Raw genomic sequence first — 22,674 nt, 5'->3', positions numbered from 1 at the left:
CCAGGCATTCTAGTCAGCATATGAATATTTTTATGCTTCTGGGCTCCGCCTTTTTAGACGTGAGAGAACTTCTTGTCATCACTAGGATGAGCTTCTGAACGCTACATTGAGATCCAGAAGTCTATAAGTTTCTATCCATGTCGCTATTCACAATATCCTCAACATAAATTTTAACCCTCTCGGCAATTGGAACACTACTCTGAATAAAGTTAGCATCCTACTTACCAACGTAATTTTGAAATTAGAGGAAGATAAGCTTACTGATACAAAATCTAGGTGGCCAACCTTCTTCACCAACTTCCATTCTCGGCTTCCAGTGCTCTGTTCTCTGAATGCCGCTCCCACCGCTCCCATCGTGATCATCTCCAAAAGTCCTCGCACGAATCAAATCATCCCTCGTCTCGTCTGCAACCCAATGATCGTTCTGGCTAAAGAGGAAACGCAACTTTGGCCTTGGGTGGGGCGACGGCGATTGATGTGCTGCGCCCCATATTTCCGTATCCCATACATCGCTCCTAATCGCTACCATTTCATCCCGGGTCATCTGTCTAAAGAGAGGTTAAAAACAACTTTATTCTACAGCAGCATGTCAAACTGTACAGTGCTTGTGCAACCCCCCATCGGTTTTTGATAAAAGCAGTAGTCGTCACAGCTGCGTCGGTAGGGAAACCCATGAATGCGCGGAGCACAGCTTTCAATAGACCACTCGGTATCCATGATGTGAGAAATCGTGCGAGGAAAGCGAGGACTGCGGCTGAAGAGGGGAAACGGAGAAGTAACTGAGTATTATCGTCAATCAAATTAATCTAATATCACAGTTGAGAAAACTCTCTTGACTAGTCCCAGACAACCATCCAATAAAATGGTGACTGGGGATGATTTAAGCATGTTACTATTTTATAACTGCAGATAGAGATGAAGGATACGGCTATTCTGAAAAGCAGTTAAGATCCTCCAATAGTGCAGTTATGAATTCTTGTTCTACCGATCATCTATAATGCAGTTTGCACTACAATTTCCCGTGGGCCTCTATCGGCTAATAAAACATTAAAATGAGGGGGTATGACCTACACTAAACTTCCTCCCGTTTTTGCTCTTCGCTATGTGCGTAACCGTAGGAAACAGACAAATTCCGCCTACAATCCTAATACCATCCGCAGCGTCGTATTTTGGATTCTCCCGATGTTAGCGAAGGATCTCTAGCAAGATGTACGCTCCTACCGAGTGTCCAACAAGAATCACGCGTGGAGGCTGGTCGCTGGTCGCGGTCTCTGTTATCACAAGCTTCCCCAGCCCCCTTTCTATGACATCGATCTGCTTTCGCAACCCATGAGGTAATCCACATCCACTACGCGAATTGTCGCCATCCAATTCAAATCCAGAAAGGCTTCGTCCAAAGACCTGGTATTCTGTTCTGCGAATGAAGGAGATGATGAGGCAGAGAGAAGAGCGTATAGACAGTGTGTCCAACAGTCAGCTAGCTGCGAGCTTCAGCTTTTATAGCTGACTGACTGCGTCAATTGGACCGCTCGCTGACCACTGACTGCAAGGTAGGGTACGCTGACTGTCACGCTGTCAGCTAGCTGTCCCAATTAGGAAAGTGATATAGACTTTATGGTGTTTCATTGCGGATTTTTGGCAGCACTTCTCTATATACAAATATTAACGTTGCCTAATTAAATCTAGCCCTAATTTACCTAATATAGTATTTAAATATAGCTAAACTCGTCCTGTATACCTATAGAGGGTTAAAAAGGTAAAACATTTAGTAGTAATATTAGTGGTAAGGTTAGAAAGAAGGCATTAGTAAGGGCTCCGGAGGCTCTATTTCTATATTAGATTTAATTAAATATAAAGCTCTATTAAATATATCTTACTAAGCTAGCTTTTCTACCTCTATAGTTAGCTTATAGCTAATAAGATTAATATCTAAGCTTATTAACTAAGGTATAGTTAAACCTTTATTAGAGTTAATATAGTTAATTAAACTGCTTAATAAAAGGCCTTTAATTAACTACTATTTTTAATATTAATCTGCTTTAATTATATTGGCTAATAGTTAATTATACTTATTAGTAATAATCCTTTTAGCTTAGCTAAAGGCTTATTTATATATAGAGCTTATTACTAGTATAGAGAATAGATTAAGGGTAATCTTAGTAAGTATTAAATAAAGGATTTAACTAATTTTAAGTTACTAGTTAAGAGAATTAGAAACAACATTACTCCGCTTATTACTATTATTAGAGCGAATCTTAATAAGCTTAAGGCCTATATTATAGTAGCGGTTAAGCTTTACTAGCGAGCTTAATACGCTTTTAATTGCGCTTTAAGAAAGTAAGGCTTTTATCTATAACTAAGGACTATATATATTTATCAGCTAAATTATTATTGGATTTATAAGGAACTTTCCTATATTGTGGTTTAGCTAGTTCCTTATCTTCCTTATCTACTTGCTTATTAATATAGTTATTAAATAAAGTCTCTATATACTGCTTAGCGTACTTCTATTATAGGGGCTACCATTTCCACTTATTGCGAAAGTAGGCGCGTTTAAGAGGTAAATAAAGGATTACTGTAGTAAAATAGTAAGGGCTCTCGGCCTTTATTTTATTAAAATATTTATTAATCTTTTAAATAGCTATATTAACGCCTAATTTAAGAAAGGAATTGTATTTGTTTTTAAGGCTCTACTAAGTTTACTAGAGAATTTAATAAAGTAGCTTTATATTAGTAATTAACTCCTATAGAGGGCTATATAAGCCTTTAATACTAGAACTATTAGCGTCGCCTTTTATACGCTTAGTGGCTAATATAAAAGGCTTTAGAATCTTAATAAGCTGCTCTACTTAACGTACCCGACCACCAAGTGGCGAACACCACCATGTGGCGAACACCACCAAAAACACGACGCGTCTGCAACTACTATTGAAATGGCCACACCACAACAACAAGAAGCATTACACGGAGAGGGCAGATTAATTCTAGCTCTCCAGGCCTACAAGCAGGGCCAAACCAATTCCCTTAACACCGCCGCGATATTGTAGGTTCGCCACATGGTGGTATTCGCCACATAGTGGTCGGGTACGTTACTATTAATCTTTATTAGTAAGCGCGTCCTATAATAGGTTGTAGCTATTATTAGCGGGCTTCCTCTAAGCTAGTAGATATTTATTAATTGCTTTATAAAGAAGGTAGGCACGGTAGAGTATAAAGTAGGTTAAATTCCACTAAACGCCTCTGTCCTTAATAAGTAGAAGCTCTACTTAATTAAAGAGCTCGTCCTTAATATAGGCCTTAGCCTAGTTCTTAGTAAAGTCTTTATAGCGTCTTATTAATTATATAATATATTTAATAATATTATAAACCTTACCTACGGGGCCTCTCTACCGCATAAGATTAAATTTAACGTGCTTGCTTGCGCTAATTATTAAGCGTTTAAGCTTGCTTACGCCTTTGCCATATATTAAAGCCTTAATAATAAGGTTAATAGTATGGCTAACGCACTAAAGCTGTTCCTTTTTAGCCACTAATAGGCTTTATAAAAGGTAGTTGTAGAGCTTATTATTATTACTAGCGTTATCGGCCATTAAGGAGCCAAGCTTATAATTAAATTAATACTTTTAAATTACTAACGCTAGGGCCGTTGCTATATTTTTAGTAGAGTATAATTCTTGCAGTTATAGTGTGGTGGTGTAGATTGGACGTCGCCTACTATCTTAGCATTTTCTTATATTTATAGAGCCTTCAGCTTCCTTTCTTCCTCTCTCTATTATAGATATTATAACCTTACTAGTTACTAAAAATACACTCTTTTCTTTCTTTCTTTCTTACTAACTATTTTACTAACTAATTATAACTAACTAACCGACCAACTAATAGATAAACGGTACTGTAATTTTCCTATCTTAGAGAGGTTGTACCCTCCTATAATAGAAGGCCTAAAAGTACTAATTAAAGCTTTCTACCTTTATTAATAAAATAGGCCACTATATTAAGCAGTAACATTCCATTTATAGATGTCTAGATATTATAGGTAAGATTAATTTTACTAAGTATAGTAAGGAGGAGGTCTTTAATATTAACGCGTTACTATTTAAATGCGGTTTTAATTTAATTGCTTAGTAATATTAGCGCCTTTATAAAATAGTCCTAAATCTAAGAATAGTTAAAGGTTAGTAGAGCGCGCGTATAAGGACTTATAGCTTAATAGAAGGTAATATCTTATAGAATTATCTAATTAATATAGGCTTAAATATAGCCAGCTGCCTAGAATAGCTGGTATTTATAACTACTAGCGGAAGTAGAAGCTTCTATACTTAGTAGTTATATTCTACTACTATAACTTTTAGGGTTAATAATAAGGTTATGCTTTAACTTTAAATAGCTATTAATATAATTATTGCTGTTAATTATAAGTAAAGCACCTAGTTTTTAAGCTAGATGGTAAAGCTTATATAGCTAGAGCCTCTTTTTACCTAAAGAACTATTCTAAAAAAGGTCTATTCTATACTTCTATATTAGTAATATAGGAGCTTTACTTAATAGTAACCGCTTATTAATAACCTGGTATCTATATTTACTAGTAAGCTTGCCATATATTATTAGGTAGAAATTATCCTAATTAATAAGAAAGATATAGCTATAGTTCTAATTTACTAGAGGAGGCTCTTATAATACGGAATCTTAATTACCCGATTTAGTATTATCGTTAATTAAAAGGGGGGAGGAAGTAGTTAATTTATAAACCCTACGTGGTGCTAGAGTTAAATAATGTATAGATTATAAATTAAATAAGGAAGTAGAGGAGGAAGCGGATAAAGAAGCTCTACTACTTAGCTAATGCGTAAAATGTAATATACGGTGTATTTTATATAGGTAATAAAATAGTAAGCTTTAGTATAGGTTTTGGCGCGTAATAGAGATATTAGGGGAAATGCTTTATTTACTATAGCTAAGTAAAAGATTCTTATTGGTTTCTTATTATTTAGCGTATAATTAACCAACTAGATTATCTAAGTATCCTTAACTATAAGCTTTTACAGTGTGGGAATTAAATAAGCAACTTAATTATAAATCTATGGAAATTAAGTAATATAAATATATAAAAGTAGAGTCCTATAGAGTAGGGTCTAACTTAATCTTTAACTATATCCGAGATATATAAGGGTAGGGCTAATTTTATCTTGGAGCCTTCTAGGCTATAGTATTATATCTTAGCATAGTACTAGTAGTCGGTTATATACCCCCCTAGATTTAGCGGTATAGTTAAAGCTATAGAAAGTAAGATAAAGGTAGAAACTGTACTAAAAATAGGAAATTTAGATATAAATTAGGAGTGATAAAGCTTAATTTAATTCGCTAATAGGTTGATATTAATACTCTAGTGACGTTATAGACGTTATATTTAGTGTTAGGTAAAATATAAGTAGATAGTTATATAGCCGTAAGGTATGGGCGACCCTGGGGTAACCTAGGGGTGACTCGCCTGTGAGGCACGTGCTCTATACATATATAAGGAAAACCCTTCCTACCTCATACACAAACTCCTCCTTTTCCCTTAAGGATTCGTCTCTGTCTATATAATACACCTATTGTTCTATTATTGGACTCCCTATCTACATCTTTACCTTATATTTAAATCCTTACCAATCCCCTTAGGAGGATAGCTGGTTTAATTTTTCTATAATACCTCTAAAAAGAAAACTAACGTCTATACTTAACGATAATACGCTAGTAATGTAACTATAAAATACCTTAGGATTTAGTATAGACGAAACCGCTAGAAGTATACTAGTAGTATCTAAGCCATTTTTTAAATCTTAAAACGATTAGATATCTATAAACGCTAAAAACTAGTTTAACTTATATACCTAGGCTTAATAGGAGCTTAGTAAGGTTACTAGCGTCCTACCTAATACCACTAATATAAAGGAGCTAGATAAGCTAGCTAAGAAAATAGCTAACTTATAGAGCATTATTAATTTAATAAAGCCCTTTTATTACCTCTTTAGTAAAGAGTATAAGTTACGTGGCGAATATATACGCCGATTAAATCTTAATGCCCTAGTTAAGAAGTTACTACCTAATATTAGCGGTACTACTTAACAGTATTTCAACTGGTGGATTGCCGCAGTTAAGAGCCAATTTAAGGTTAATAACGCTGACTATAACTATAAGCAATGTATATACTAGGCCATTAAAGGTCTTATAAAAGAAAAGATAATTACCTAACTAGTTTATTGCCGGTTAGGCACTAAAGATAAGGGTTTTTTACTATAGGACGAGTTTAAGACTATGGTCTAAGACCAGATTAGGAACCCTATAGTAAGACGCTTTAATAACGCTTTAATATACTATATAGCTATTATAAAGGAGAGCTAGAGGTTTAACGTCTTTCTAGCCTATATACGTAGCTTAGAGGACCTCTTCTCTTATACCCCTTTTATTAATTCTAAATAATAGGTAGACTTTTGGTTTTTATATCTTCTAGCCTACCTATAAGTAGAGCTCTTCCGCCAGAACTTCGCCTAATAGGTAAGAACCGCTAAAGACCTCTTTAACGAAATCCGCTGTATAGAGTAATTACTTAATACTATAAAGCTTGCGGAAGATCGCGTAAGTAGTAGTAGTAAATTATCGCGTATAAAGCGTGGTTGTAGTATAGGCTCTATAAAGTTAGGTTTAGGGAACAGAACCTAAAAAGAGTAACGCTTTAAGTAAACTTTTAGGGAGATTACCTAAAAGCTGGATAGCTTAGGGGACCCCCTAGATGCTAGTACTACGTACGTAAGTTAAAGTACCGTAGGCGGCCACTATAAGGAATACTGGAAGTAGGCTAATAGAGAGAAGTTAGCTCGGCCTTTGGAAAACCTAAAGCCCTAGTAGCGTATCTCTTTTAACTATAACTAGGGCCTAATATAGAGGGAGAGAAGAAACGTATTATAGTATACGTTGCGATAGATACGCCCTAGGGCGAAGTCTGCCTATATACTTTATACAATAATAAGTGCTAAATTAACCTTATTAATTAAGATGTTGTCTATAGGTTTAACCTACCTATACTTTACGCGCTATATTTACGTAAACGTATTATACGTTTCCTTAATAGCAACTAAATAATAATTTAGGATGCCTATAATCTAATGGTTACTATTAGCGACTCCTAGGGTACCCCTTGCACTATTAGCCCGCAGACCTTTTAGAGCGGCTTNTTTAATAGTTATAATATAGTTCTTAGATAGGATTAGCTCGTGGAAGTAGATCTATTAATTAGCTTCTGTTCTAAATAGTTTATCTAGGGTACTTTAAACCCTAGACGCCTTTAGATAGTTACCCTTAACGCTCTTCTAGTAGATATTAAGGCTGGTAAAATAGTCTATTTATTATAGCTAGAAGACTCCTTTTTTATACCGGTTATAAATATAATAAAGGACCTGTTATTACTAGCAGCGAGTACCTATGCAGACCCTCTAAATATAAAGATACTAGTTATAAATATAGTAGAGGACCTGCTGTTACTAGCAGTAAGTACTTATAAAGACCCTCCGGTGCTGGCGCAGATTACTTATATATAAGGGGGAGGTGATTAAAACCCTAAAACTATTAAGTATACTATAGTAGAGCTATATATACTCTTAGTATAAGTATACCTACGAAACGTATATCGGCTGTACCCTTCTCTCTACTAGCTCCTAGAAGCATACTACTACGTAATAGTTACTTTAACCTCCGTGGCCCCTAGCCTACTAAATATATATAAGGAGGAAATTAATGTCTTCTTTAATAAGCTAGTAAGTATACTACCGTAGAACTCTAAGTACAACTATGCGATTGACTTAGAAGAAGGTAAAACACTACCGTAAATGCCCCTCTATAACCTCTTATAAAAAGGGTTATGGATTTTATAAGAGTACCTAGATAGTGCTCTTAAAAAGGGCTAAATTAGGCCTAGTAAGTTGCCTACTAGAGCGCCCATCCTCTTTATACTGAAAGTAGATAGTATAATACGGCTATATATTAACTATAGACGCCTAAATAAGATTACAATTAAGAATTGGTATCCCCTACCGCTAGTTAGCGAACTCTTTAATAGGCTTAGCTATATAAAGATATTTATAAAGTTAAATCTTTATAATACGTACTATAGGATTTATATTAAAAAGGGAGACAAATAAAAGACCGTATTTAAAATACGCTATAGTTACTTTAAGTACCTAATAATGCCCTTTAGTCTTACTAACGCCCCTATAACCTTTTAAAGCTATATTTATAAAGCTCTAAGAACCCTAGTAGATACTATTTACGTAGTTTACCTAGATAATATTCTTATCTACTTAAATAATAAGGATAAGTATGTTAAGCACGTTAAGTAGGTACTGCGATAGCTCTATGCTTAGGGCCTATACGCTAAACTATTAAAATATATCTTTTATACTAAGAATATTAAGTTCCTAGGCTTTATTATTACCCCTAGGGGTATTATAATGGACCTTAACCGCGTAAAAGCTATTAAGGAATGGCCTAAGCCTAAGTCCTATAGAGATATTTAGGTCTTCTTTAGCTTTGCTAACTTTTATAGGCAGTTTATCTAAAACTACTTAGATACTATATACTCCCTATACGTATATCTTATATGGGTATATTACACCCCAACATTAAATAGGGAGAAAAAGAAAAGGCGTAAGTTAAAAGGGCCTACTAAATAGTATTAACCTTAGTCCTAGCCTAATAACGCGTAAGATGCGTTCCGTAAGCTATACGCTACATTTATATAGGCTCCTTTACTTTACCACTTTAACCCTAATTTACTCCTAATAGTAATTACTAACGCTTTTAATTATACCTATAGCGGTATACTTCTGCAGCCTTTAAAGTAAAGAAATTAACTCCACTGGCACCTAATTACTTATTATAGTTAGAAGCTTACTAGCTTAGAAGTATAGTATAATACGTATAATAAAGAACTACTCGCTATAGTGTAATGCTTTAAGATGTGGCGCTATTACCTTAAATACGCCGCGTATATAACGCGCGTACTCTATGATTATAATAATCTTAAGTACTTTATAACTACTAAGAGCTTATTTACTTACTAGGCCTAGTACGCTAAGAAACTAGCTAAGTTTAATTTTAAAATTAAATATAAGCTAGGTAAAGTAAATCCTATTAATATACTATCTTGGCGCCTAAATTATACTAAAGGCTTTAAAGATAGCAATAAGAGGATAATCTTTAATGCTATACTGCTTATATTATAGTAAAAGTTATAAGTTATAGGCCTTGTAGGCGGACCTAGTACTATTATATTAAACTAGTAAGTAGTATATATATAGTATACAAGCAACCCTTATAAACTTAGCGCCGGCGGACTAGAGCGTCCTACTATTCTCTTTAAGACTACTTTAATTAACCTAATAGTGCTTAACCCTAGGGAAGACCCCTTAGCCTAGGCTATAGTCCCCTATAATAATCTAGTAAGTTACCTACGTATTATATATTACTTTGCTAGCACCAACTTTACATAAAGTCTTGTGCCACAGCAAGAGGTAGTAGTAGCTGCTTTAGCCAAAACGGCGTTTATAAAACACCCCCCTAAGTTACTAGTTAATTTTATTTATAGAGTATAAAAAAGGGACGCCTTTATACGCTTTATATATAATTAGTTAACCTAAAAATAAGTTCCTGCCGGTAATAAGGACTATACCTTTAATAATTAAGGACTCTTAAGGCAAAATAATAAGGTCTAGGTGCTAAATTATATACTACTATAATAGGAGATCCTTAAGCGGAATTATAATAATCCTATAGGCGGTCACTATAGTTTTAACTATACCCTTAAGGTAATCGCGTAGAAGTATACTTAAAACGGCCTTACTTAGGACCTCTATAAATACCTAGATAATTATAATGCCTACTAATGCTCTAAATCGCGCTGCTATAAACCCTATAGTAAGCTATAGCCTCTCTAGGCCCCCACCTAAGCCTAGCGGTATTATTTACTTAACTTTATTACGGATTTCCTAGAGTCTAAAACTCCTAATAGCGTAGAGTATAACTCCGTTCTTATCCTTATAGACCGTTTTATAAAGCTAGTATACTACTATTTAGTGCGTAAGATAATTAATGCTATATAACTTGTAGAACTTTTATTTAGAGTCTTTACGTAAATAGGGCCTCTAGATAATATTATCTCTAATAAGGGTAGTATATTTATAAGCGAGACTAAAGTACTATATGCTACTATCTCCGCGTTTAACGTAAACTTAGTACTATATTCTACCTGTAAATAGATAGCTAGATAAAGCGTTAGAACTAGGAGCTTAAGATATACTTATATATATTTACAAACTAGGAATAGTCTAATTAGGCCTCCCTATTTAAAGAAGTAGCCTTTACCTATAACTCTAAGGTCTATATTATAATAAAGCGTTTCTCTATTAAGCTTACCTATAACTAGCTATTAAACATCCTAGATAGAGTTTTAGATAGCGTCTAAGACGCCTAGTAAGGTGGGGAGGGGTCTAAGTTAATAAATATCTAACTCGTAGAGATGTATTTATAACGCCTACGCCTTATATATAAGGCAGCGGCGGCGTTAATAATGTACGCCTAAAAGCTTTAGGTAAAATACTATAATCGTTACTACCTAGCTAAGTACTTCGCCGTTAGTAAATAAGTCCTACTCTCCTCTAAGAACATCCGCATGAAATGTTCTTATAAAAAGCTTAACTATAAGTTTATAGGACCGTTTTAGATTCTAGAGCGTATAGGGTAGTAAGTATATAAGCTAGAGCTTCTACCTACTATAGTATAGCTCCACCTAGTCTTCTATATCTCCTTACTAGAGCCTTATAGGTTACGCCCTAGGTTTTAACCCCTAGTAGTAAAAGAGCTTAAGGAAGGCAGCTAGTAAGTAAAAGCAATTGTTGCTTACTAGGATTGTGCTAGATAACTATAGTATCTTATTAAATAGCTAGGATAGCTAAATAAGTATAATAAATAGAAATACGATATAGAACTTAAGAATTGTTAATAACTGCTAGATAAGTACCGTAAGTAGGATACCCTAGCCTTATAGCTAAAGCGTAGGCGAAAAGTAAGCGCCGCTATTAAAATATAACCTATATTAAAGCGAAGCAGAGGACGTTCTAAGGGATTAAAGAATAAGTAATGATTGCTATAAGAACTACAGCCTTAATTTAAAAAGCACCCTTCCTAAACCTAGTCCGTTACTCTATACTAGCCAAGTAGATTGTTTATATATTAGAGAATAGGCCCGTTTATAACTGGGGTCTATTTAACTAGGGTTTATAACCTATTAGTAACTTACTGGTAGTAACCTATACTGATAACTTATATACTATTCTATATATATACTATATAGATAACGTATAAGGCTAAAGTATAGGTTAGTAGCGGGTTTAATAAGTATATAGCCTTACTATTCTAATTTGGCTGTATATACGGCGCTACGCTAGTATAGCGTAAGGCTAAAATAGGGTTAGTAATGGATTTAATAGGTATATAGCCTTACTGTTTACAAATCTAGCTGTATGCGAATAACCTATAACCTATTTATAAGGTACTAGTAACCTACCTATATAAGTAAGCTTTAGAATATTTCTAGTCTACCAAATTTAAGTAATAGTATTAAGCTCTACTAGCTCTACCTATTAAACGGACTAATTAGGATTTTCTATACCGGGTATATAAAATTACTACTAGCTCGGCTAAATGTGGGGGAGTTTTAGTAAGGCAAATCTAACTAATTAGATAACTTTAACCGCCAGTTAAAGTTCCTTAATATCTTCGCGCCGCGTATATATACTACCCATCTCTCTATACACAAAATTAAAATACTTTTTCCCTTTTAAATTTTTTCCTTACTAAGGTTTTTTATGGGGTTTTATTAAGGCTTAAATATATAAAGAATTGGGGACAACCCTTTTTAAAGGGGGGGGGGCATTATTAGGTAAAACCTAAGTAGATAGTTATATAGCTGTAAGGTATAGGCGACCCTAGGGCAACCTAGGGGTAACTCGCCCGTAAGGTACGTGCTCTATATATACTTAGGGAAAACCCTTCCTACCTCGCATACAGACTCCTCCTTTTCCCTTAAGGATTTGTCTCTGTCTATATAATACACCTATTATTCTATTATTAAACTCCCTATCTACATCCTTACCTTATACTTAGTAATATTACGGTTATTATAACTAGTGCTAATATAGGCTAGTTAGGAATTGCTTTAATTATATTTAAAATATCGTCTTAAAGTCCTTAAAATATTTAACGCTAGTAGATCTAGAGGTACTATTCTATTAGGAGTTAGTGATATAGTCCTATATAGAATTAGTAACTATTTAGTATCCTTTATAGGAGGCTCTACTAAATTAATTAATTTAGGTATAGTAATTTAATCTATATTTAAGGTGGTTAATTAATCTATACTTACGGTAGATCTTTTTAATCTATAGTTAAGGTAGATGTTTAGCATCCTTTATAAAAGGCTCTACTAAATTGTTTAATCTAGGTATAGTATTTTAATCTATATTTAAAGCAGTTAATTAATCTATACTTACGGTAAATCCTTTTAATCTATAGTTAAGGTAGATATAAAGGTAAATCTTTAAAGCTGTTTAATTATATTAATGTGCTTTAGACGCTGCTGTTATTATAGGGGTAATCTTAATGTAGTTATTTGGTAACTCTAGTGACGTTAAAACGTTATATATAGTGACGTTAAGATATTAAAATTGGTGCCAATATAGGCTTAACTAGTGCTTTAGAATTAAAATTAATTGTTCCTATATTAATATTGGCTTTAGTCCAAATTAATTAATTAATTAATTAAATTGTTTTAGTATTTATTTTCTAGTTATCTGGTATTAGGTAAAACCTAAGTAGATAGTTATATAGGTGTAAGGTATAGGCGACCTTAAGGCAACCTAGGGGTAACTCGCCTGTAAGGTACGTGCTCTATATATGCCTAGGGAAAACCCTTCCTACCTTACACATAGACTCCTCCTTTTTCCCTTAAGGATTCGTCTCTGTCTATACAATATACCCATTGTTCTATTATTGGACTCCCTATCTATATTCTTACCTTATATTTAAATCCTTACCAATCCCCTTAGGAGGATAGCCGGTTTAATTTTTCTATAATACCTCTAAAAAGAAAACCGACGCCTATACCTAACGGTAATACGCTAGCGATATAACTGCAGAACGCCTTAGGATCTAGTATAGACGAAACCGCTAGAAGTATACCAGTAGCATTTAAACCATTTTCTAAATCTTAAAATAATTAGACATCTATAAATGCTAAAGACTAGTTTAACTTATATACCTAGGCTTAACAAAAGCTTAGTAAGATTACTAGCGTCCTACCTAATACCGCTAATATAAAGGAGCTAGATAAGCTAGCTAAGAAAATAGCTAACTTACGGAGCATTATTAATTTAATAAAGCCCTCCTCTTACCTCTTTAGTAAAGAGTATAAGTTATATAGCGAATATATACGCTAAACAAATCTTAACGCCCTAGTTAAGAAGTCACCACCTAATATTGGCGGTATTACTTAATAGTATTTTAACTGGTGGATTGCCGCAGTTAAAAACTAATTTAAGGTTAATAACGCTAACTACAACTATAAGCAACGCATGCGCTAGGCTATTAAAGGTCTTATAAAAGAGAAAACAATTACCTAACTAGTTTATCGCCGGTTAGGCACTAAGGATAAGGGTCCTTTACTATAGGACGAATTTAAGACTATAGTCTAAGACCAGATTAGGAACCCTATAGTAAGACGCTTTAATAACGCTATAATATACTATACGGCTGTTATAAAGGAGAACTAGAGGTTTAACGTCTTCCTAGCCTATATACATAGCTTAGAGGACCTCTTTTTATATACCCCTTTTATTAATCCTAAATAATAGGTAGACTTTTAGTTCTTATATCTCCCAGCCCACCTATAAGTAGAGCTCTTTTACTAGAACTTCGCCTAATGGGTAAAAACCGCTAAAGACCTCTTTAACAAAATCCGCTATATAGAGCAATTACTTAATACTATAAAGCTTACGGAAGATTACGTAAGTAGTAGTAGCAAATTATCGCGTATAAAGCGTGGTCGCAGTATAGGCTTTATAGACTTAGGCTTAGGGAATAAAACCTAAAAAGGGCAACGCTTTTCTAAGTAAACTCCTAGGGAGACCACCTAAAAGCCGGATAGCTTAAGGGACCCTCTAGACGCTAGTGCTACGTAGGCGAGTTAAAGGACTATAGGTAGCCACTATAAGGAACACTAGAAGCAGGCTAAAAAAAGTTAGCTTAGGCTTTAGAAAACCTAAAGCCCTAGTAGCGTATCTCTCTTAATTACAACTAGGGCCTAATATAGAGGGAGAGAAGAAACGCATTATAGTATATATCGCGATAGATATGCCCTAGGGCGAAGTCCGCCTACGTACTTTATATAATAATAAGTACTAAATTAACCTTATTAATTAAGATATCATCTATAGGTTTAACCTACCTATATACTACGCGTTATATTTACATAAGCCTATTATATATTTCCTTAATAGCAATCAAATAATAATTTAGGATGCTTATAATCTAATAGTTACTACTAGCAACTCCTAGGGTACCTCTTACACTATTAGCCCGTAGAACTTTTAGGGCGGCTTATTTAATAGTTATAATATAGATTTTAGATAGGATTAGCTCGCGGAAGCAGATCTATTAATTAGCTTTTATTTTAGATAGTTTATCTAGGGTACTTTAAACCCTAGACGCCTCTAAATAGTTACCCTTAACACTCTCCTAGCAGACATTAAGGCTAGCGAAATAGTCTATTCGCTATAGCTAAAAGACTTCTTTTTTATACCGGTTATAAATATAATAGAGGACCTATTATTACTAGCAGCGAGTACCTATATAGACCCTCTAGATGTAGAGATACCAGTTATAAATATAGTAGAGGACCTACCGTTACTAGTAGCGAGTACCTATAAAGACCCTCTAGTGCTAGCGTAGATCACCTATATATAAAGGGGAGGTGATTAAAACTCTAAAACTATTAAGTATACTATAGCAGAGCTATATACACTCTTAGTACGAGTATACCTACAAAATGTATATTAGCCGCACTCTTCTCTCTACTAGCTCCTAAAAGCACACTACCACGTAATAATCGCGTTAACCTTTATAGCTCTTTGCCTACTAGATATATATAAGGAGGAAATTAATGTCTTCTCTAATAAGCTAGCAAGTATACTACCGTAAAACTCTAAGTACAACCATATAATCGACTTAGAAGAAGGTAAGACGCTACCATAAATGCCCCTCTATAACCTCTTACAGAAAGAGTTATAAATCTTATAAGAGTACCTAAATAGTGCTCTTAAAAAGGGCTAGATTAGGCCCAGCAAGTCACCTACTAGAGCGCCTATTATCTTTATACTAAAAGCAGACGGTATAATACGGCTATACGTTAACTATAGACGCCTAAACAAGATTACGATTAAAAATCGGTACCCCCTACTACTAGTCGGCGAACTCTTTAATAGGCTTAGCTATGCGAAGATATTTATAAAGCTAGATCTTTATAATACGTACTATAGAATTTATATTAAAAAGGGAGACGAATAAAAGACTATATTTAAGACACGCTACGGTTACTTTAAGTATCTAGTAATGCCCTTTAGTCTTACTAACGCCCCTATAACTTTTTAGAGCTATATTTATAAAGCTCTAGAAACCCTAGTAGATACTATCTACGTAGTTTACCTAGATAATATTCTTATCTACTTAAATAATAAGGATAAGTATATTAAGTATATTAAGTAGGTACTGCGACAGCTTCGCGCTTGGGGCCTATACGCCAAACTATTAAAATATATCTTTTATACTAAGAACGTTAAGTTTCTAGGCTTTATTATTACCCCTAGGGGTATTATAATAGACCCTAACCATATAAAAGCTATTAAGGAATAGCCTAAGCCTAAGTCCTATAGGGACATTTAGGTCTTCCTTAGCTTTACTAACTTCTATAAGCAATTTATTTAGAACTACTTAGATACCGTATACCCCCTATACATATATCTTATATAGGCATATTATAACCTAACGTTAGATAGAGAGAAGAAGAAAAAGCGTAAGTTAAAAGGGCCTACTATAGGAGGGTACAACCTCTCTAAGATAGGAAAGTCACAGTGCTATCTGTCTATCTGTTAGTCGGTCAGTTAGTTAATTAGTCAGTTGTAATTAGTTAGTAAAACAGGCAGTAAGAAAAAAAGAAAAGAGTATATTATATGTCCGTTATACCTATCTAAGTTATTAAAGACTTTAAGGGCTCTAGACCAATCTATATAACTTATATAAGGCCTAGGCTCTCCTAAAGCTATGCCCAATCTAGATATTAAATCTAGGGGCCAAATCACACCACTACATACCTCCCCTACCTAAGTCGTTATCCCCTAACGACTTCTAAAACTTTAAAACTTCTTATCTTTAAAATAAAGGCGCGGTAGGTAATTGCATGCGTTCCTTACCCTTACTATAAACCCAAGATAGCAAATAAGGAGACTCCGTTCTAGTTAAATAAGACCGTTCTTATCTACTTAGCTAAGTAGCAAAAAAGACTTTAGACTGGCGGCTCTTAGATAACATAGCTCTTTCGCGCCCTTTTATTTACTTAGTTCTATCCCATAATTTTTTAGGCAACTCCGTATAACTTTATCCTTTTATAACAACTAGGGGCACTCTACTTAGATCTACCGTAATAGCTAAAGGATTAATTCTATTATTAATGCAATAGAAGTAAGAGCGGCTATTAAAGTGTTCCATCTTAGTCGCACGCATTAGCTTAAACGTATCTTTATAATTCTTAATGGCCCTAAAACGGTAGGAATGCATCTATTTCCCAACTTCGTTCCCGTTGCCACTAAGAAGAAGGTTATAATCTTAAACTACCGCTAAAGAATCCTATTATTGTTTACTAAGAAGGGTATTAGATAGAGCGCTGGCAGCTATAAGCTTAACTGCTACAGGGAAGCGATATAAAATTACGCCGTAGAGGTTAGCATATCCAGACGGCGTACGGGGCGGCGCTTTTAAGTCTTAGTCCGTATCTACCAACTCTACCTAAGTACCTCTTTTAGTAACCTTAAGGTTATTATAATCGTCCTAAATAGTAATAAACTATAGCAGTATTATTCGCCAGGTTCTAGTTAAAGGTCCTTTCGCTCTATAAGGAAGGTAAGGTATAGTTATACGTATATCTCTTTTTTTTACATAGCTAAGCTACCTAGTTAGTTACATACTTTTCTACGTCTTTAATAGTCTAGTCTTAGTTAGAGATCTTATAAATAAATCCGTTACCCTTAGTTAATCCTCGCGCCTTAAGATCCTCCTACTATAATTCTAGGTAGTAATATATACCAGGTAGGATAATCGTGTAGTTATTTTTAGTCTTATTATCCAGAGAAACACTTCCTTAGATTATATCGGCACCGCATCCACTTTTAAGGAGCGAGGGAATATTAACGTTAATATAGCAAAAAGCTGTAGAGTCTCCTTTAACTGCAAAATTTCGCATAATAAGGGTAGGAGATGAGTTGCCACTAGCTATTAGGTCTAAGGGCGCAATAGAGACGATAATACTAAGGATCTTATCTTATTAGCTGTTGGTAGAGACCATAAACTATTATTCTTAGCCAACCGTAATTTAGCCGCCTATTAATTAGACGCTAATAGTGGCGGTATATACGCATTTCCTTATTAATTATCGCCAAGATACTAGAATCCCACCACTATCTAAACACGTTTAAAATTACAGATCCTTCTTACTGCTATACTTCTTAGTCTTTTAGTAACATTATCTAATTAAGTAAAGCCTCTCTATTATATAAAAACCTTAGCGTTAAGTTATAAATAAACTTATACGGTCCTAAGGAATTAGATAGAACTAGAGGTTAATAAGCCTTTCTAAACTAAGAGTACGTGGTAGGATCGGTCTTTATAGTGCTGAGGTAGTTATAAGCGTAATATATTAAACGGAGTCTATAACATAGTACGGCGTAGTTTAAACCCTTTATCGCTAAACCTATACATCCTCCTATAGCTTATATATGCATCCAGTAGACCTTATATATCTCTAGATTAGAACTAGCTACCCTATACTAACTACGCAAGAGCTTTATAATCTTAGTTAGTTTAATTTTAGTAGTTTAGTTTAGGGACGCCTTAAAATAAGCGGGCATATTATCCTTGTAGTTACACCCTCATTTTACGCGGAGTATTGCCATAGTATCTACAGCCTCCTTAATATACTCCTTATTATCTCCCGGCTTAATAACGTTCTTATTAAACATTAATTCTACTCCTAGCCATCCTACTTCCGAGTAAGCAATTATTAGTCCTCTTCTTAGATTCCTTCTTAACGAAGATACTAGCAGCCGCAAGGGTAAGCTAATAGGCGTTCCAGCTATAAGAATGCTCTCGTTTATAGATAATAAAGGCGAGTTAACTAATATAGGTAATCCTTATTAGGACGGACTTAGTATAATACTAATACCTCCTCCTTAAATAGGTGTTAATAGCTAAAAGGCTAAGGGATTTATTATATTAGAAGTATATTATAAATATATTCGTAGTATAAGAGCTAAGCTCTCTTCTACTTATCTAATTCCAATATTAGTAACCTCTGGCCCTATAATAGTTAGTCTCCTACTTCTTAGCAGTAGGTCTTTATTTAAAATAAGGAAGCTAGTTAAGTGTCTTCCTAAGCTATACTTATTTACTACCTAGTCTAATACTACCCTTCCTAGCATCTTTGGCGCGAGTATAAAATCGGTCAGCTACAGTTAAGTAGTATTCTTAATGCTATATCCTAGATATTTGAGCCTATCGATTAGGGCCTTATTAACTTATGCCGTTACTTTATAAAGTGGGTAGACGGTAAGCTTTTAGGCGGTAGAAAGGAAGTAGTTAGAGACTGCGTATTTAAGTAGACCGTTAAGAACACCTTATCCCTAGAACTTTCAGATAGTTTCTCTAGCTTTATTATACTAATTTCTTTAATCTTTTGCTATCTTACTAACGTTAGAGATATCCTTAAAGATTAATAAGAACGCGTCCCTTCCTAGAGACGCTTATAGCCTATTATCCTAGTTAACGAAATTAACTACTACACTAGCAGCATCTATGTAGTTTTCTTAAGAGAGCAAAATCTTATTATAGATTTAGAGGAGTATTACCCGACACTAATTAACTGCAAAGCCTCTGACTTCTGTAAGGACGTCACTAATCTATTACTTAGCTCCTTTATATAGTACCAGAGGTCTACTAGATAAAGATATTATAAATATACTGTTATTAATTCTATTTAATTTATAACTTTAACTAATCGCGGCTGTGTTTAAGGTTTATTAAAGGTAAAAAGGTAAAGTTCTAAATAGGGCTTCCTAATCTAAATAGTTTACTAAATCTAGGTAGCGGTATAGAGTTCTACCGGCTCTAATCGTTAAATAGACCAATTATGATTTTCCATCCCTAGGATGGAAAATCGCTATTAGCTTGGTAAAGGCGGTAAGTAAAACTAACATCTTTACAGTAAATAATACTAGATAGTTATACGCAAACATTCTTCTATTCTTACCTTACTGCCACTATATATTAAATTCCTAACTAAAAAAGCAAATAAGAAAGCGTAATAGAAAGAGCTTTAGGAAATACGGCAAATAAATAGATGGATTACACGGCTATTATCTACATCCCCTCCCCTACCTTAGAACTTAACTGTCCCCTAGTTAAAGATTTCGTACTTAGTTCTATTAAACGATCTTTCTAAAACGCGCACTTCTTAAACTATATGGCGTTGCGATACTAGTGGATTTTATATAGCATCCTCCTTAGGTTCTAGCTCTGCTGTTATTTTTTATAACATAGTTCCATTTAACTAATTAAGCTAGTCTTCCTAGCGGACCTTAGATATCTATTATTAATAGAACTTCTTTAATCTATTCCCTAAAGTTTAATCACGGAACGGCGTGCCGTTAAGATCCTTAATTAAGTACCATCCTTTATAAGGGTGACTCTTATATACGCAGAACGGGCCCAGCCATTTTAGATCTAACTTACGACTGCTAGAATAGTTTTACTTAAGCTGCGTATTATAAAGTATAACTATATCTCTAACCTTAAATCCGTCCTAGTAAATGCGGTAGGTGTTATTAAAGTACTCCTTATTTACTACCCTTAGTTATCTTATACACGCAATAGCCTCTTTTATATCTACGTCTCTTTAGTTAAACTGCTTTATATAAAGTGCTAGTAGCTCTATAGTAGTCCAGACTATTTGCCAAGGCAGCATCTACTAAGTAGGTATATAGAGTTTAATAGAAAGGACATACTTATATCCGCATATAACTCTTGCTGGTATTATTCCCGTAGGCCGCTTAACAGTTATCCTATCTACCTATAAAACGGTATAAAGATTATCCAGCTATAAGCCATCTATCTTCGCCAAAGCGTCTATTATAGGTTTGTGGCCTTACTCTATAAAGCCTTACGCCTAAGCGTAGTAAGCGGAAGCTATAACCCTCTTAATATTGTAGAGCTTTGCGAGCGCAGCGGTAACGTTAGCATTCTCTCCTCTACTATCTACAGAGAGCTGTCCAAATGCTTCCTATCGGCAGATAACATCTTTATAGAGGAACTTCGCTATACTTTTTATATCCTTATTTTAAAGGGCCTAAGCTTCTACTTATCTAAATATATATTCTTAAGCAATAGCCAGGTACCGGAATCCGAGACGGCTTAGAGGTATAAACATAATATCTACTACTACTCGTTACCACAAGGTAGACTCCTATATTAGGTATATTACTTCTTCTTCCTATTCCGGCTATTGCTCCTAGCATTACAGATATAACTTAATATACTATAATATCTAATCCTATAGCTCTAGCTACTAATATTAATTTAAGATCCTCTAATACGTTCCTTCTTATTTATAATATCCGCTTTAATTATAAAGGCTTTTAATAATCTCTTACTAAGCGTCCTCGTTATTAACTACCCTTTATATTAATATATTTTTCAATTATTAGCAAAAGAGCTGTCAATTGCGCACTAGGAATTTTAGCGCATATTATTTAAACTTTTTAAATTCTTTAGTATTTATTTCTTCTAGACGTTATAAGGTCACCAGCTATTTTATAATCTTCTAAAACTCCCTAAAATATAAGTCTTCTAATAGCAGATCCACCTCTATTTTAACTAGGCTAGCCATATATTCTAAAGCACTTAGTTTACAGTTAATAAACTCTTTAATATCTTTAGTTAGCTTATTAGGTCGTTCGCCATCTAGTAGTCATCGTAATAGTCCATTAGCTAGGCTATTCTTCTTCCCTAGAATATGCCTAATATTAAAGTCCTACAACTAAATCTATACTAGCCATCGTGTTATTAAGGCTCCTGGTAAATCGGTAGCAGTATAATTTAGTTACACGACTAAGGTATTTATATCCATCTCAACCGTAAAGCGGACGCCGTATAGGTATACTTAACACTTCTTTAATGCATATAGTAATGCCCGATATTTAAGCTTTCCTAAATTATACTTCTACTTTACTTAAGACTAGATGCCGCTCTTATATTAATATAGGTAGCAATAACCTTACACGTCCAGTTGCATAAGACTATATCCCCACCCATTCTTATATCCGTCAACGGCGAGAACAATTAGCCTAGCCCCCTTACTATAATCTAGTTAAACCAACACGGGTGCGGTAGTAATTGCATACTTTAGAGTCTTTATAGCAGTTATCTGCTCTATACCCTATATAAACAGAACATTTACTTATAGCAGTTGGAAGATTAGCTCTGCCTTTATTACAAAGTCTTCTACCCATATTTAGTAATACACAACAACTCCTATAAAGGCTCAGGCAGATATAACGTCTTTACAGTCTCTCCAGTAAATAATCTTTATAACTTTTAACTCTTCCAAATATCGCCCCTTTCTATTACAGCAGTAACCAACTACTATAATCTCGTCCTTATAGAAATAAGACTTTGCGCCTAAAATTATACACCTAGCTTATTCCAAATCTATAAGTACTCCGTCTAGCTATATAATATATTCTAGAATATATCTACGCACGCCTAGAAGGCTCTCTTCTCCATTATATATTATCTATAGTCCTTTTACTATAATATTATCTAGAAACGGCAAGGCATAGTGTAAGATATATCACTCTAAAATCTTAGTAATTATCCTTACAAACTAGGCTACCGAATTCGTTCCTCCTATAGGTACCGTTATTTATTATAAAAGTCCCAGAGGTGTTGTAAAGGCCATTAGGTTCCTACTTTCTATATCTAGCTCCAATTAGTTATATCTAAAGAAGAAGTCTACTAGAGATATAACTTTACACCCTATAAACTCTTTAGAAAACTCATTAGCATATAGCGGCAGATTTACGTCCCTAATAGTCACTTAGTTAATATTTATCGCCGCGTTAATTAGCCGGTACTTCTTATATTCCTTTTTACTTATAAGAAACTATGGATTCCTATATAGGCTTTCGCAATATTCTAAAGTCCCTTAAGCTAGTTATTCTTATAACATATTTATTACTTCCCCTTATAGGGCTCTTAGTATAG

At 34.3% G+C, this 22,674-nt stretch overlaps 1 protein-coding gene across 1 annotated transcript; it reads right to left on the bottom strand.

The window, feature by feature from the left end:
• Positions 1 to 7: 7 nt before the first annotated feature.
• On the bottom strand, positions 8 to 1,626 carry K441DRAFT_743996 (uncharacterized protein; the record flags this gene model as incomplete). Its single annotated transcript, XM_067654415.1, has 6 exons — positions 8 to 217; positions 299 to 548; positions 601 to 779; positions 1,072 to 1,176; positions 1,222 to 1,401; positions 1,612 to 1,626. The coding sequence occupies 6 exons, from the start codon at positions 1,624 to 1,626 to the stop codon at positions 122 to 124; spliced, it is 825 nt and encodes a 274-aa protein (XP_067496607.1). The 3' UTR covers positions 8 to 121.
• Between the last annotated feature and the right edge of the window lie 21,048 nt (positions 1,627 to 22,674).

The sequence above is a fragment of the Cenococcum geophilum genome, assembly GCF_001692895.1.
Source record: "Cenococcum geophilum 1.58 unplaced genomic scaffold K441scaffold_94, whole genome shotgun sequence".
Taxonomy (NCBI): Eukaryota; Fungi; Ascomycota; class Dothideomycetes; order Gloniales; family Gloniaceae; genus Cenococcum; species Cenococcum geophilum.
Note: the sequence above shows the minus strand (reverse complement) of the source record. Positions and strands in the feature narration are given on the sequence as shown.